This window comes from Mobula hypostoma, chromosome 13 (genome assembly GCF_963921235.1).
Source record: "Mobula hypostoma chromosome 13, sMobHyp1.1, whole genome shotgun sequence".
Classification (NCBI taxonomy): Eukaryota; Metazoa; Chordata; class Chondrichthyes; order Myliobatiformes; family Myliobatidae; genus Mobula; species Mobula hypostoma.
Genome location: NC_086109.1, coordinates 9,880,031 through 9,895,435, shown reverse-complemented (window position 1 = coordinate 9,895,435; position 15,405 = coordinate 9,880,031). Strand labels below are relative to the sequence as shown.

Sequence of the window (15,405 nt, the reverse complement as noted above, 5' to 3'; positions counted from 1 at the left end):
TATAAATTATACAAGCAAGAAGACAATTAGAACAAAAAAGTCTATAGTTGTGGAACGTAATCAAAGTGTTCATAGTATTGCTATTCGAGGATAATGATTATAATGGTGCCTCAGGAACAGAATGGGTGAAGAAAAGTACTGTATGTGCTCCTGAACCTGGTGGTGTGTGACTTCAGGCTTCTTTATCTCCTGGCCAATGCTAGCTGCATGACCTGGCTGGTGGGGATCTTTTATGGAGCCATCTGAGGCAGCGCCTCCTTGTAGATACTGCTAATGGTGGGGAAGGATGTGCCTGTGATGTATTGGGTAGAGTCCACTGCTCTCTGCAGCTTCTTACGTTCCTGTGCCTTTGAATTGTTGTACCAGATACTGACGCATCTAGTCAGTGAAACACTCCTATTTGTGGTACAGATTGTTGCTGCCTTCCTGTTTCACGATTTGAACTCAGTGAAGGCAACTCACCCAGCTACTGCCCTTTCTCTTCTCTCTGCCATCAAGGGGAGAACTGTAAGGGTTTGCACTCAGCTTTCTTGTTTACTCAAGAACTGTCGAAGAACTTGTTAAGGACATAGGTTATCAGGACACCTACTAACTGTGGAATGAATCAGGACAAGCTCAGAACTTCATCAGAGGGTTCATGGTACACGGGTCCATTAGCCTATCCAGGTGTCTTTTCATGGCAAGGTATTGGATTCTGAGCTGACAGGTGATTGGTGGATCCAGGTGAGTGAGTGATAGGCAGGTGAATGGGTATGATGTCAGAAGCTGGGATATGATAGGTGGAAGTGAAAAGGCTTGAAGGTACGGATTCTCAGAGCAGAATAAAAGGAGGGAGGTGTTGAGGGAAGGTAGAATAATGCTGCCATTACAGAGATGGTACAGTGATAGTCGGCAAATATAGTGCAAGATCCTCAGCAAGGGAGATTAGGACATCTAAAGTTCATCACGGTTGCGTTGTGGTTAGCACAACCATTTACAGCGCCAGCGATCAGTGATTGGGCCGTCAATTCTCGCCACTCCCCGTTATTGTGTGGATTTCCTCCAGGTGCTCCAGTTTCCTCCCACATTTCAAAGATGTACAGGATGATAAGGGTTAGTAAGTTGTGGGCATGCTGAGTTGGCACCGGAAGCAAGGCAACACTTGTGGGCTGAATCGGGCACAATCCTCAGACTGCGTTGGTCCTTGACACAAACATCGCATTTCACTGTATGTTTCAATGTAAATGCGACAAATAAAGCTAATCTAATCATTTAAAATCTTTTTAAGCATTATAAAATAGTTCTGGGGTTTGATGTAATTTGAACTTTGAACAGACTTAAGAAAAGCACACACATGACATTTCTTCATTAATCAGGTATCAGGTTTAAGTCCATTATCCACCAACTTTTGGTATTCAGATTTGATTAGCTTTGATTGACTGCAGACAATTAACATTTTTGTTGCCTAAGATGTGTTGACTAAGCAGATGTGTTGTGTCATGAATCTGTAGAGGGAGACAGACACTGGGTTGTCAAAAATGCTGATTAGTTCACTAATTTTCCTTAGGGAAGGGAATTTCCTTTCTGAATCTGCTTTAGGTCAGAGTCGAGTTTATTATCATATGCACAAGTAGGTGTATGCACAGCTGCAATGAACAAAGCTTACCTGCAGCAACACGGTAGCTGCAAGGTTAGAGCGGCATGGTAGCGTAGTGGTGAGCACGGTCGCTTTACAGCGTAGGTGACCAGCGATCAGGGTTCGATTCCTCCCATTGTCTATAAGGAGTTTGTACTGTGACCGCATGGGTTTCCTCCGGGTGCTCCGGTTTCCTCCCACGTTCCAAAGACGTACAGTTAAGGTTAGTGAGTTGCGGGCACGCTACGATGGTGCTGGAAGTGTAGCGACACTTGCGGGCTGCCCCCCAGCACATCCCCAGCAGCTGTTGACGCAAAGTGACACATTTCAATGTATGTTTCGGTGTGCATGTGACAAATAAAGCTCATCTTTCAATCACAGGCATGTATCATCAGATAAATAACATTCACAATTAAAGCAAGTGTAAATTATACAGATATTTTACAAGAAAGAAGACAAAAAGAAATCACAAAGTGCAATTTACTGCGAAGTCATCAATGTAGTTATAGTTATGCTTAACTGTAGTGATTAGGGTTGTGCTGGTTGTTTCAAGAAGCAAACGGTTGAAGGGAAGTAGCTCTTCTTAAACCTGGTGGGGTGTGACTTCTGGCTTCTGTACCTCCTGTCCAATGGTAGCTGTGAGAAGATGGCCCAGATGGGGGGGGGGGGGGAGTCTTTGATGATAGATGTTGCCTTCTTGTGGCAGCTCCTCCTTTTGATACTACCAATGGTGAGGAGGAATGTGATCTTGATTATCAGGCTGAGTCCATGATCTACTCAGCTTCCTATGCATTTGCAATGCCAAACCAGACCATGATACAGACAGTCTGGATATCTCCAAAAGTAACGATACCTTATACCATCTGTGAGTTGATTGTCCATGGTCTCCACACTTCTATTTGTCATATATTGTATCATTAAAAACATGGGCATTCTACTTATTAAATGCATGAGCTGAAAGTTATTACAGAAGTTCTAAAGGAATACCTGAATGATATATTTTGGGTTCCAGCAAAATGTCACCAATGGATTTATAAAGACAAACTTGTCATAGAACTTCACAGTTTTGAGTATGTGAGAATTATGATCACAGATGTGCCCCACCAAAATTCAAACACCTTGATTACAGTCCTATATGTTCAGCAGCTGGCATTTTGGATTTTTTTCCTCAAAAGTTGTTCGCCTACAGACATAGCATGACATCACAGGCCCTCTTCCATTAGAGTAAACCAAGATATAAATTCCTTTACCTATGCGCATACCCGTTTCCATAGTGACATGTCTATCCATGGCCTCCTCTTCTGCCACGATGAGGCCACTCTCAGGTTGGAGGAGCAACACCTCATTCTTCGTCTGGGTAATCTCCAAACTGACAGCATGAACATTGATTTATCCAGCTTTCCGTAACTTCTCCTCCCTCCCCTTTTTCACTTTTCCCACTCCCCATTCTGGGTCCCCTCTTACTCTTTCTCTTCTCCTGCCCATCACCTCCCTCTGGTGCCCCTCCTCCTTTACTTTCTTCCATAGCTACTGTCCTGTCCAATCAGATTCCTTCTTCATCAGACATTTACCTCTTCCACCTATCACCTCACAGCTTCTTATAAAGACGTGCCAGTTAGTAGGTTAATTGGACATTGTAAATTGTCTGTTATTAGACTCGTGTTAAATAGGTAAGTTGTTGGGACAGCGCAGCTCATTCGGCTGGAAGGTCCTGATCTGCGCTGCACCTCTAAATAAAATAAACATCATAACCCCTCCCTCACTCATACACTTCACCTAGTTTTACCTGTCACCTGCCAGATTGTGCTTCCCCCTCCCTCTACCTCCTTACTCTGGCTTCTGCCCCCTTCCTTTCTCATCCTGTTGAAGGATCCAGCCCAGAACATCAGCTGTTTCTTTATCCCCCTCCATAGATGCTGCCTGACTTGCTGAGCTCTCCCAGCCTTTGGGTGTGTTGCTCAAGATTTCCAACATTTGCAGAATCTCTTGTATGCCTATGAAATACCTCCCTATTCTAAAGCAACACACACAAAATACTGGAGGAACAGCATCTATGGAAATGAGTAAACAATCTAAGTTTTGGGCCAAGACCCTTCTTCAGGACTGAACAGAAAGGGGAAAAATACCGGGAAAAATACCAGGAAAAAAGGAGGGGTGAGAGGAAAGTGGATAGCTGGAAAGTGATAGGTGAAGCCAGGTGGGTAGGAAAAGTAAAGAGCTGGAGAAGAAAGAATCTGATAAAAGAGGAGAGTAGACCATAGGAGAAAGGGGACACCAGGGGGAGGTGATAGGCAGGTGAGGAGAAAGGTCAGAATGGAGAATAGAGGAATGGGGGGGAGGTGTAATTTGGTTACCGGACTGAGAGATCAATATTTATGCCGTCAGGTTGCACAGTACCAAGACAGAATATAAAGTGTTATTCATACATCCGGAGGGTGGCATTATCTTGGCCCAAGAGAAGGCCATCGGCCAACACGTCAGAACGGAAATGGGAATCGCAATAGGTGTCCCCTCTATTCTTTCCTCAAGTCAACCCCACCCCCAGAGTCAATGATTAGAATAAACCAATACTGCAGTGAATTAGAGAAAATAAAAATCTGCAGATGCTGGAATCTGGAGCGCCATCCAATCTGCTGGAAGAACTCAGCGGGTCGAGCAGCATCTGTGGAAGAAAGGAATTGTCGGAGTCTCAGGCTGTCAATTCTTTCTGATGTAGGGATTTTACCTGAAAGTGTGACAATTTCTTTTGCCCCTTAGATGCTACTCAACCTGCTGAGTTCCTCTCTCTCACTGTTAAATCTAAAGAGTTAAATTTATTAAGATTCAATACATGCCTCTGTTTCCCTATGATCTTTTGTATATCTATGAGGTAATTAGAAAATACTTTCAGGACTTGGCAACATGATTTACATCTAGTAAAACATTTCTGAATGTAATGACCAAGTCTGAGTTACCAATTTTCACACAAGATGGGAGAAGACATAATGGAGGTGTACAAGATATTAGGAGGAATAGATAGAGTGGATAGCCAGCGCCTCTTCCCCAGGGCACCACTGCTCAATACAAGAGGACATGACTTTAAGGTAAGGGGTGGGAAGTTCAAGGGGGATATTAGAGGAAGGATTTTTACTCAGAGTGGTTGGTGCGTGGAATGCACTGCCTGAGTCGGTGGTGGAGGCAGATACACTAGTGAAGTTTAAGAGACTACTAGACAGGTATATGGAGGAATTTAAGGTGGGGGGTTATATGGGAGGCAGGGTTTGAGGGTCGGCACAACATTGTGGGCCGAAGGGCCTGTATTCTATGTTCTATGTTTAAGATCCTATAACCTCCAAGAGGACCACAAGCTTGTCATAGGGTTTGGAGGCCTCAATCATGCCTCAATGACACAGAAAGCAATGTTGGCTGGAGTCAGGGCTTTATGCTGTGGCTCTTGGTAGGATCACCCATGCCAAGCAGGTCAAAACGTAGAGACTAGATTAAAAGTGCTCCACTGGTGCTTCAGGTTTGGGGGTTCATCTCAGGGCTAACAACACTGACTGGTAAAAGAAACTGTCACAGAAACAGCAATGAAGATTCCTTTTATGTGGCCAAGGACAGACAGATGGAGGATCTTCATTGTTGCCCTAAATGCCAGTGGAGTAATGGGCAATTAACTAATAATTAATTAAAGATCGTATAAACAACCATGCACTCTCCTATTTAAGAAAGCATGACAGTAATACATTTTGTCCATGTCATTGTGGATAACTCTTCAAAACAGTGCCCTGGGAGATTGGCTGGGTCTTCTCTGCCTGCAAGTGGGTTTGAGTCAACCTTGTGTTAGTTACCAGCTGGCTGACTGTCAAGAAAGGGGAAGGAAATAGGCAGCCAGTGCAGAGTACCCCTTAATAACAAGTATACCACTTCGGATACTGTTGGGTGGTGGGACCCACCAGGGAAAGTTGCAGCAAGCAGGTCTCTGGCTCTGTGGCTCAGAAAGGAAGGTGGAAGAAAAGGAGTACAGTAATGATAGGGGATTCGATAATCAAAGTTCAAAGTGTATAAATTATCAAAGTATGCATACTATATACAACCTTGAGATTCGTCTTCTTGCAGGCAGCCATGGTTCTATATAGTATACATACTTTGATAATAAATATACTTTGAACAAAATCTGCAGATGCTGGAAAGCTAACCAATACACACAAAATGCTGGAGGAACTCAGCAGGCCAGGCAGCATCTATGGACAAAAGTACAGTCAACGTTTTGGGCCGAGACCCTTCGAAGGACTGAAGGGTCTCGTCCTGAAACGTCAAGTGTACTTTTTCCCATAGATGCTGCCTGGCCTGCTGAGTTCCTCCAGCATTTTGTGTGTGTATTACCCAGATAATATGCTGTCTCCCAAGTGCCAGTGTCAAGGATGTCTCAAATCAGGTCCACAGCATTCTAAAGGGGGAGGGTGAACAACTGGAAATCATGTTGCATTTTGGTAGGATAAGGGAGAAGGCCCTGAAGAGAGAAAACAGGGAATTAGACAGAAAGCTGAAAAGCAAGACTTCCAGGGTAGTAATCTCTGGATTGCTGTTGTGCCACATGCCAGTGAGAGTAAGAATTGGGTGATCTGGCAGATGAATGCATGGCTGAGGAATTTGTAAATGGGGCAGGGTTTCGGATTTCTGGATTTTTGAGATCTTTTCTGGGGAAGGTATGACCTGTTAAAAAAGGGATGGGTTACACCTAAACCTGAGGGGGACCAATATCCTTGCAGCAGATTTGCAAGAGCTATTGGGGAGAGTTTAAACTAAACTGACAGGGGGATGGAAATCAGAGTGTTAGGTTGGTACACAAGTAGAAGCAGTGTGTAGTGAGACTGTGAGGACTGACAGGCAGATGATAGGGCAAAATTGCAGTCAGTACGATGGGCTAGAGTGTAACAAGAGGGCAAAATCAAATAGGGCGACGAATACAGGACTGAAGGTGTTATGTTTGAATGGACACAGTATACGGAATAAGGTAGATGATCCTGTTGGGTAGTCAGAGGTTGGCAGGTATGATGTTGTGGGCAGCTCTGAGCTGTGGCTGAAAGAAGATCATAGTTGGGAGCTCAACATCCAAGGATACATCTTGTATCGAAGGGACAGGCAGGTGGCAAGGGACTTGGGGTGGTTCTGTTGGTAAAAACTGAAATCAAATCCTTAGAAAGAGGTGACATTGGATCAGAAGATGTAGAATTGTGTGGGTAGAGTTAGGAAACTGCAAGGATAAAAAGACACTGAAGAGACTTACATACAGGTCTCCAAACAGTAGCCAGAATGTACGATATAAATTACAACGGGAGATAGAAAAGGTATGTTAAAAAGGGCAATGGTTCAATGGTCATGGAGGATTTCAATATGCAGGTTGATTGGGAAAATCCGGTTGTTGCCAGATTCCAAGAAAGGAAATTTGTAGAATGGCTTTTTAGAGAGTCCACTAGTGGAATGGCAATACTGGATTGAGTGTTAAGTAATGACCCAATTTGATTAGGAAGGTTAACGTAAGGAAAACCTTAGGAGACAGTGATCATAATATGATCGAATTCACCCTGCATTTTGAGAGGGAGAAAATAAAGTCAGATATATCAGTATGACAGTGGAGTAAAGGGAATTACAGGGGCATGACAGAGGAGCTGGCCAAAGTTGATTGGAAATGGGACACGAGAAGAAATGACAGCAGAAAAGGAATGGTTGATGCTTCTCGGGGAAATTCAGAAGGTGCAGGGAAGATACATCCTAAAGATGAAGATGTATTCTAAAGGGAGGATGAGGCAATTGTTGCTGACAGGGGAAGTTGAAGACAGTGTAAAAACAAAAGAGGGGGCATATAAGATAGCAAAAAATAATCGGAAAGTGGAGCAACACACATAAAAGTTGCTGGTGAATGCAGCAGGCCAGGCAGCATCTCTAGGAAGAGGTACAGTCGACGTTTCAGGCTGAGACCCTTCGTCAGGACCCTCGGCCCGAAACGTCGACTGTGCCTCTTCCTAGAAATGCTGCCTGGCCTGCTGCGTTCACCAGCAACTTTTATGTGCGTTGCTTAAAATTCCAGCATCTGCAGATTTCCTCGTGTTTGGGAAAGTGGAGGACTGGGAAGCTTTAAAAAAACCAACAGAAGGCAATTAAAAAGCCATAAAGAGAGAATAGATGAAATATGAAGGGAAGTTAACCAATAACATAAGAGAAGATACAGAAAGATTTTTGAGATATTTAAAGTGTAAAAGAGAGGTGAGTGTGGATAATAGCCTGCTGGAAAATGGTGCTGGATAAGTAGTAACAGGGGACAAAGAAATGGCGAATGAACTTAATAATTTTTTGTGCCAGTCTTCACTGTGGAATACAATGACAGAATGCCAGAAATTAGAGAGTGTCGGGGGCAGAAGTGAGAGTCATTGCTATTACTAAGAAGGTGCTTGGGAAGCCGCTAGATCTAAAGATAAATAAGTCATCTGGACCAGATAGACTATGCACAGGTTCTGAACATCTTCTGTAGAAGGTAGCTGAAGAGATTGTGGAGGCATTGGTATTGATCTTTCAGGAATCAATAGTTCCTGGCATGGTTCCTGAGGACTGGAAACTTGTAAACATCACTCTGCTCTTTACAGAGGGAGGGAGGCAGAAGAAGGTAAATTATAGGCCAGTTAGCATGACTTCAATGGTTGGAAAGATTTTGTAATCTATTATTAAGGATGAGGTTTCAGGGTGCTTGTAGGCACATGATAAATTCGGCCACAGTCAGCATGGTTTTCTAAAGAGGAAATCTTGCCTGACAAACCTGTTGGAATTCTTTGAGGAAATAACTGGCAGGATAGACAAACGAGAGTTGGTTGATGTAGTTTAGTTGGATTTTCAGAAGGCCTTTGATTAGGCGCACCATATGAGGTTGCTTAACAAGGTAAGAATCCATGGTATTGCAGGAAAGATGCTAGCATGGATAGAAGATTGGCTGACTGGCAGGAGACAACGAATGGGATTAAAGGGGGCCTATTTTGATTAGCTGCCCATGACTAGTTGTGGGCCATGGGGGTCAGTGTTGGAACCGCTTCTGTTCACATTATGTGTCAATGATTTGGATGAAGGAATTGACGGCTTTGTGACCAAGTTTGTTGGCAATATGAAGATGAGTAGAGATGTAGGCAGTGGTGAAGAACCTGGGTGTCTGCAAAAGGACTTAGATTAGTGAACGAGCAAATAAGTGGCAGATAGAATATAATGTAGGGAAGTACATGGTCTTGTACTTTGGCATAAGGAATAAAGGCATGCACCATTTTCTAAATGGGGAGAAAATTCAAAAATCAGTAGTGCAGAGAGCATTGGGAGTCGTTGTGCAGGATTCCCTAAAGGTTAACTTGTAGGTTGAGTCAGAGGTCATAGAATCATAGATAGGGGAGGCAAATGCAATGTTAGCATTCATTTTGAGAGGACCAGAATACAAAAACAAGGATATAATGCTGAGGCTTTATAAGGTATTGGTCAGACTGCACTTGGAATATTGTGCGCTGTTTTGGGCCTCTTATCTAAGAAAGGATGTGCTGGCATTGGAGAGGATCCAGAAGAGCTTCACGAGAATGATGCCATTAATGGGAGGGATAACATATGAGGAGCGTTTGATGGCTCTGAGCCTGTAATCGCTGGAGTTTAAAAGAATGAGGGGAGATCTCGCTGAAGCCTATTGAATTTTGCAAGGTCTGAATAGAATGGATGTGGGGAGATTTTCTGTAGTGAAGGAGTCTAGGACCGGGGGTAAATAGACAATTGAGAGAGGTCCATTTAGAGCAGAGATGAGAAAAATGTCCTTAGCCAGAGCATGGTGAATATGTGGAATTCATTGCCACAGAGTGCTGTGTAGTCCAAGTCATTGGGCATATTTAAAACGTAAGTTGATAGGTTCTCAATTAATCAGAGTGTCAAAGGGTACAGGGAGAGGGCAGGAGAATGGGGTTGAGGGGGACGATGAATTAATGAAGAGGACTTGATAAAGGACTAAGGTCCTTTAACATCTGTCGGACGATGCTGAGGATGTTCTACGAGTCTGTGGTGGCCAGTGCTATCATGTTTGCTGTTGTGTGCTGGGGCAGCAGGCTGAGGGTAGCAGACACCAACGGAATCAACAAACTCATTCGTAAGGCCAGTGATGTTGTGGGGATGGAACTGGACTCTCTGACAGTGGTGTCTGAAAAGAGGATGCTGTCCAAGTTGCATGCCATCTTGGACAATGTCTCCCATCCACTACATAATGTACTGGGTGGGCACAGGAGTACATTCAGCCAGAGACTCATTCCACCGAGATGCAACACAGAGTGTCATAGGAAGTCATTCCTGCCTGTGGCCATCAAACTCTACAACTCCTCCCTTGGAGGATCAGACACCCTGAGCCAATAGGCTGGTCCTGGACTTATTTCCATCTGGCATAATTTACATATTATTATTTAATTATTTATGGATTTATTTTGCTATATTTATACTCTATTCTTGGTTGGTGCAACTGTAACGAAACCCAATTTCCCTCGGGATCAATAAAGTATGTCTATCTATCTATCTATAAGCCAAATGACCTAATTCTGCTCCCATGTCTTATGGTCTTATTGCATAGACTGACAAGGTGGCAAAGACAGCTAACAAACTATGCTAGCCACGATAAAACCCAAGTCAATCTGCCCTATTGCAAACCATATAACAAATTCACTACAGGTAACGCACTATGGGGTCAGCAGGGACCTGAAATGTCGGCTGTTTACTCTTTTCCATTGATGCTGCCTGACCCACTGAGTTCCTCCGGCATTTTGTGTGTGTTTCATTGGAGGTAACGCACTGTTGGAAAAGTGCTCAAATGCGTCTACCAAATTGCTTTAATCATGACAGATCCGAGCTTCCTTTCACAATCAGAATCAAAATCAAAATCTAAATCTAAATCTGAATTAGAATCAGTATCAGATTTACTATCACTGCCTTACAACATGAAATTTGCTCTTTTGCAGCAACAATACAAAAATTACTTTTGTGTTGGCCTCCGTTGGTTGCCGTCAACCATGGATGCTGCACCCCAACTGTCTGGATATGCAAGCCAGGGCAGTACAATATAGAGAGCAAGCTGCTGGCCATGTAGCAAGCTCCACCTCTCCATGCAGCTGAGAAACCCAAAGGAAAACCAGAGACCGATACAGTTTGGCACCCGTGTTGTCTCAGGAGTTTCCAGTCCACTTTGAACTCAATGTAGGGCTGCCTTAGGGACTGCTGCTCTAGACTTTTCCCTTGGGGTTTACTCCTGAAGCCTTCCCCATGAGTGGGTATAGCCACAAGGCAGTGGAAGTTTGAGATCAGAGTTTTCCTGCCTACCATGGCTGACAAGCCCTGCCTGAAGTGACTGGTTTTAAAGTGCCTTTGCCCTTTCTCCTGCCATTAGAAGTCGCTCTACCAGTCTTGGTTGCTAAGCCACCTCTGAAGGCCAGGAGCCGAACTTGGCTGTCAGAGACTATTTGAGGCACACACCATTGGGACCATTTAGTAGGCAGTGAGAGCTTATCCCCATTACCACCTCCGGCTAGAACAACTTATACAAAAGTAACCAGAAATTCCAAAATAAATAATAGTGCAGATAAAGGAATAATGAAGTCAATTTCATGGGTTCTGATCGCAGAGAGGAAGAAGTTGTTTCTGAATAATTTCACCCTGCAACGGGTTTCCTGTAGATCAATGTGTGTGGAGATTTTTCATTAAATTAGTAAATATGCAAATTACTCCTGCTCTTTTTGAATTGATAAATGTGGAGCCTCTCACTGGACCTGTCGATCTGCTGTCAAAGAGGCACATTTGTCATGGCTCCTGTGGGACTCAAGGAAATATCTGAAGTATATGTGGTGATAGAACTGGAATTGGTTGATTATTGTTACATGTACTGAGATGCAATAAAAAGCTTATCTTGCATAGCATTCGTATGGATCAAATCATTACACAGAGCATTGAGGTAGAACAAGTAAGTCAATAGTAGAATGCAGATAAAGTACAGCAGCTACTTAGAAAGTGTAGTGCAGGCAGACAATAAGGTGCAGTATCATAGTCAGGTAGATTGTGAGGTCAAGAATCCATCTTACTGTTTCTCCCAGCACCAGCATTTGGTGACAATTTCGCATATTTCCTAATTTACCTGAAAAATCTCTATGCAGGTTGATCTCGAGGCTTCTCCTATTTGTGTGGAAGGGAGTTCAGACTCTCCATGGTTAAAACAGTCAGAAGAAGATCAGTCAGTTGAGTTCTGTTCACTTGGCTATGTAAGCATTTAGTTGGGATGTGCACTCTCCCTGTTATGGGCATGTGTACGAAGGTCAAAGGGGATTGTGGGTAAAAAGATGGAAACCTTTACATACTGAACGTGAACAGAGAGAGAGAAGTTGTTAAAAGGAGTGAAAATCTTGACTTTGTTGTTTGACCATTAACAGTGATAGCAGAGGATGGTTTCCAGCTTTAGGATCCCACCAGCATTCGACGACAGCTGGAAAAATGAAATTGGAATATGGACGTATTACAGAGCTCAAGAAGAAGAAGCAGGCCCTTGCAGTTGTATTGTCATTTTTGGGATGAGCGAGAGAGACTGGGATGGGAATTTCAGTGGAAAATTTGATCAAAGGTGATGGTATCAATACAGTAATAAACACATTTGACTCAGTGTTTCAAAAAGAAGAAGAGGACCGGATTTATGAGACATACTCAGACTTCAACAAACTTCCACAGACAGTTCTAGAAACATGGCTGATTATGTTATTGATCTTGAACAAAAGTACAGACATATGTGTAAATACAAAATGGAACTTCCTTATGCAGTATAAGCTTTTAAATTGCTGGATACTGCATGTCTAGACATAAAGGACAGACAGCTAGTGTTAACTGTATGTACAGAACTTATATTTGTTTATATGAAATTGGCACTGAAGAAGATTTTTGGAGAAAAGGCTGCCAAGACAACAGTTGGAATTAGTTTGAGTCAGGAAACAGCATACTTCGCGGAGCAGAAACGAGAGTGAAGCACGTGTAGGTCTCAGAGTGACCAGATGAGGGTACCGTTAAGTGGCATAAATTCACTAAACAAGTGTAGCAGGAGATTGAAATGTGCAGTTTGTCAAAGTACTTGCCACTGGGCAAGAAACTGTCCAAAAAGAACTGAACAAGTTAGACTAAATAAAGAAAATATTAAATCTGAAGGTATAGAAGAGTGCCATATCACATTGTTTGCCAAGGAATCACATACTAATGCAAAGACAACTGATGCAGAGATTTTGATGATAGAATCTCTAGCATCTGCTGTTATTGATACAACCTGTACGTACACAGTGTGTGGAGAAAAATAGCTTGAAAGCTCTGTAAGTGAACTCAACCAGAATGAAGTGCATAAACTGGTGAGTACAGATACACCCAATTACGTATCATTCAAATTTGGAGAGGGAAAGATTGTACATTTTACCAAAAGAGTGAAAATTCTTGCAAAAATAAGGCAGACAAAATGTTACATTGAAACAGAGGTGGTACCATTGAACATCCCATTACTCCTGAATAAAACTTCCCTAAAGAAAGCAGGGGTAGCACTGGATGTGGAGAATGATCAGACAACAATGTTTGAACAGCCAATGCCTCTTGAGCTCACCTGCTCTGGACGTTACTGTGTGAAAATTCTAGATAAGAACATTACTGAGAATCAATCTGAGAATGAAGTACTGACTGTCACAAAGAACATGACCACATATGAGAAACACAAAGTGTTGCTCAATCCTCATGAGCAGTCTGGACATGATTCAACTGATAGACTTCAAAAACTGCCCAGGAGTTCATGCAACAAAGATGCAGGCTATTTTTCCATTCTAAAGAAGATAGCTGGCAGCTGTGAGACATGCCAAAAGTTTGGAAAGCCCAAACTCAAGCTTGTGGTTGGGCTGCCACTAGCATCTAGATACAATGAAACAGTAGCCGTAGATCTCCTTGAACTGGAGCAATGAGTATGTTATCTCTACGTCATTGCTGAGTTCACATGTTTCAGAGCCGGTAGCATTGTAAACACAAAGAAACTCTCAGAGATAGTGAAAAACTTCATCCATTCCTAGATGAGTATACATGGTCCACTTTGGAAAGTATTCAGTGATAATGGTGGCGAATTTAATAATGATATATTCAGAGAAGTAGAAGAAAACTTTAACATTGAAACAAAGGCAACAACGGCATACAGTCCTTGAAGTAATGGTCTTCTGCGGTGACACAATCAAATGCTTACTGAAATAATGCTGAAGGTAAAGAAAAGCAATGGCTGTGATTGGAACACAGCCCTGGACTGGGCCCTTATGGCGAAGAATACCATGCACAATGTACATGGCTATAGCCCACATCAGCTTGTGTTGGCCAGAATTCAAACCTTCTCTCTGTACTGGCTAACAAGCTACCTGCTCTAGAGGGCACTGCAAGGAGTGAACGAGTTGGGAAACATACTTCAGCACTGCACGCATCAAGGAAGGCTACATAAGGAATCTTCAGACAATCCGCATGGAACCCTCGCATGCCATACAGCGGGGTGCGCATTGAATCCTCACATGCCATACAGCAGGACGCACCCCTCACTGAAGCTGAATCTGAGCAACTCAGGTCAAAGATAGGTCAGGTTCTAGGGTTGGCAAGACAGAGCAGACTTGACAGCATGTTGGATGACTGCAACTTAGTATCCAGCACCAAAAATGCTTTAGTATAAACTTCACACGAGGCAAACAAGATAGTGTGCAAAATTCTATCTGCAAAAGTGCTCTTGAAGTTAAAACAGCCTGGAAAAGATGACTCACTGAGGCTCATTGTCTGCAGTGATGTTTCACTTCGAAATCTTCCTGATGAGGGTACTCAAGGGGGACATTTTATTGTACTGATGGGAGAAGAGGAAAGACATTCACCTCCCTGCTGCAATCAAAGGTTCTGAAGAGTTGTACGTAGGACGCTAGCAGGAGAAACCCTTGCAAGGTCTGAAGGTATTGACAATGCCGTTTATCTGGTCACGCTCTATTCTGACTCAAAGAAGAACACTTTTCAAAAAACTTATGACACAGACAACCACTCTTTTGTTGATGTCATCAAATCCACCAAATCAGTTACAAAGAAGACACTTCACCCAAGGATAAGTAGCCTCAAGGAACTCAGCCAAGCACAGAAAATTCATCACGTGTTGTGGTCAGCTACATAGGAACAACTGGATGACTGTCTCACAAAGAAGGGAGCACCAGCTCTTGTGCTGCTGAAGGCACTTAGTCAAGGCATTTGGTACCTTAAGAATAGTATCAACATCAAACGTTAGAACTAATTCCCATATCCTAATGGACGTTTAAACTGATTTTTATTTTTTTTATTTTTTTTCAATAGACATAAAAGGGATGGAACATTGTTGAATTCTGTTCATTTGGGCTATGGAAACATTTAGTTGGGATGCACACTTTCCCTGTAATGGGCATACATGCAAGGGGTAGGGGGAAAATTGTGGGTAAGAAGATGGCAGCCCTTAGTCCTGAACATGAACGGAGAGACAAAAATTGTTAAAACTGAAGAAAATCTTGTCTTTGTTGTTTGAGTGTTGACAGCTTTGACAAAATTTCTAACAAATCTCCAACAGGTCTGTTTTCTGCTTCTTCCTCTACCTTTTCCTCCTTTTTCCATTGCCAGGAATTTCCAGTAATGGTGCTTCACAGATTGACCCCTTCCAAGGTTTCTAATCCTTTTCACTGGTTATATATTATGTTCACGCTGAAATCTCTACA

At 42.9% G+C, this 15,405-nt stretch overlaps 2 protein-coding genes across 2 annotated transcripts in view; both read right to left on the bottom strand.

The window, feature by feature from the left end:
• The window catches only part of LOC134355415 (solute carrier family 26 member 9-like), a 157,182-nt gene extending 155,427 nt beyond the window's left edge, over positions 1-1,755 (bottom strand). Inside the window, exon 1 of the mRNA XM_063065267.1 lies at positions 1,646-1,755. The gene's annotated coding sequence lies outside the window, so the exon portion shown is untranslated. The remainder of the gene's footprint in view (positions 1-1,645) is intronic.
• The window catches only part of LOC134355852 (uncharacterized), a 57,200-nt gene continuing 43,504 nt past the window's right edge, over positions 1,710-15,405 (bottom strand). Inside the window, exon 4 of the mRNA XM_063066356.1 lies at positions 1,710-1,919. Within this exon, the coding sequence (XP_062922426.1) occupies positions 1,710-1,919 (210 nt within the window). The remainder of the gene's footprint in view (positions 1,920-15,405) is intronic.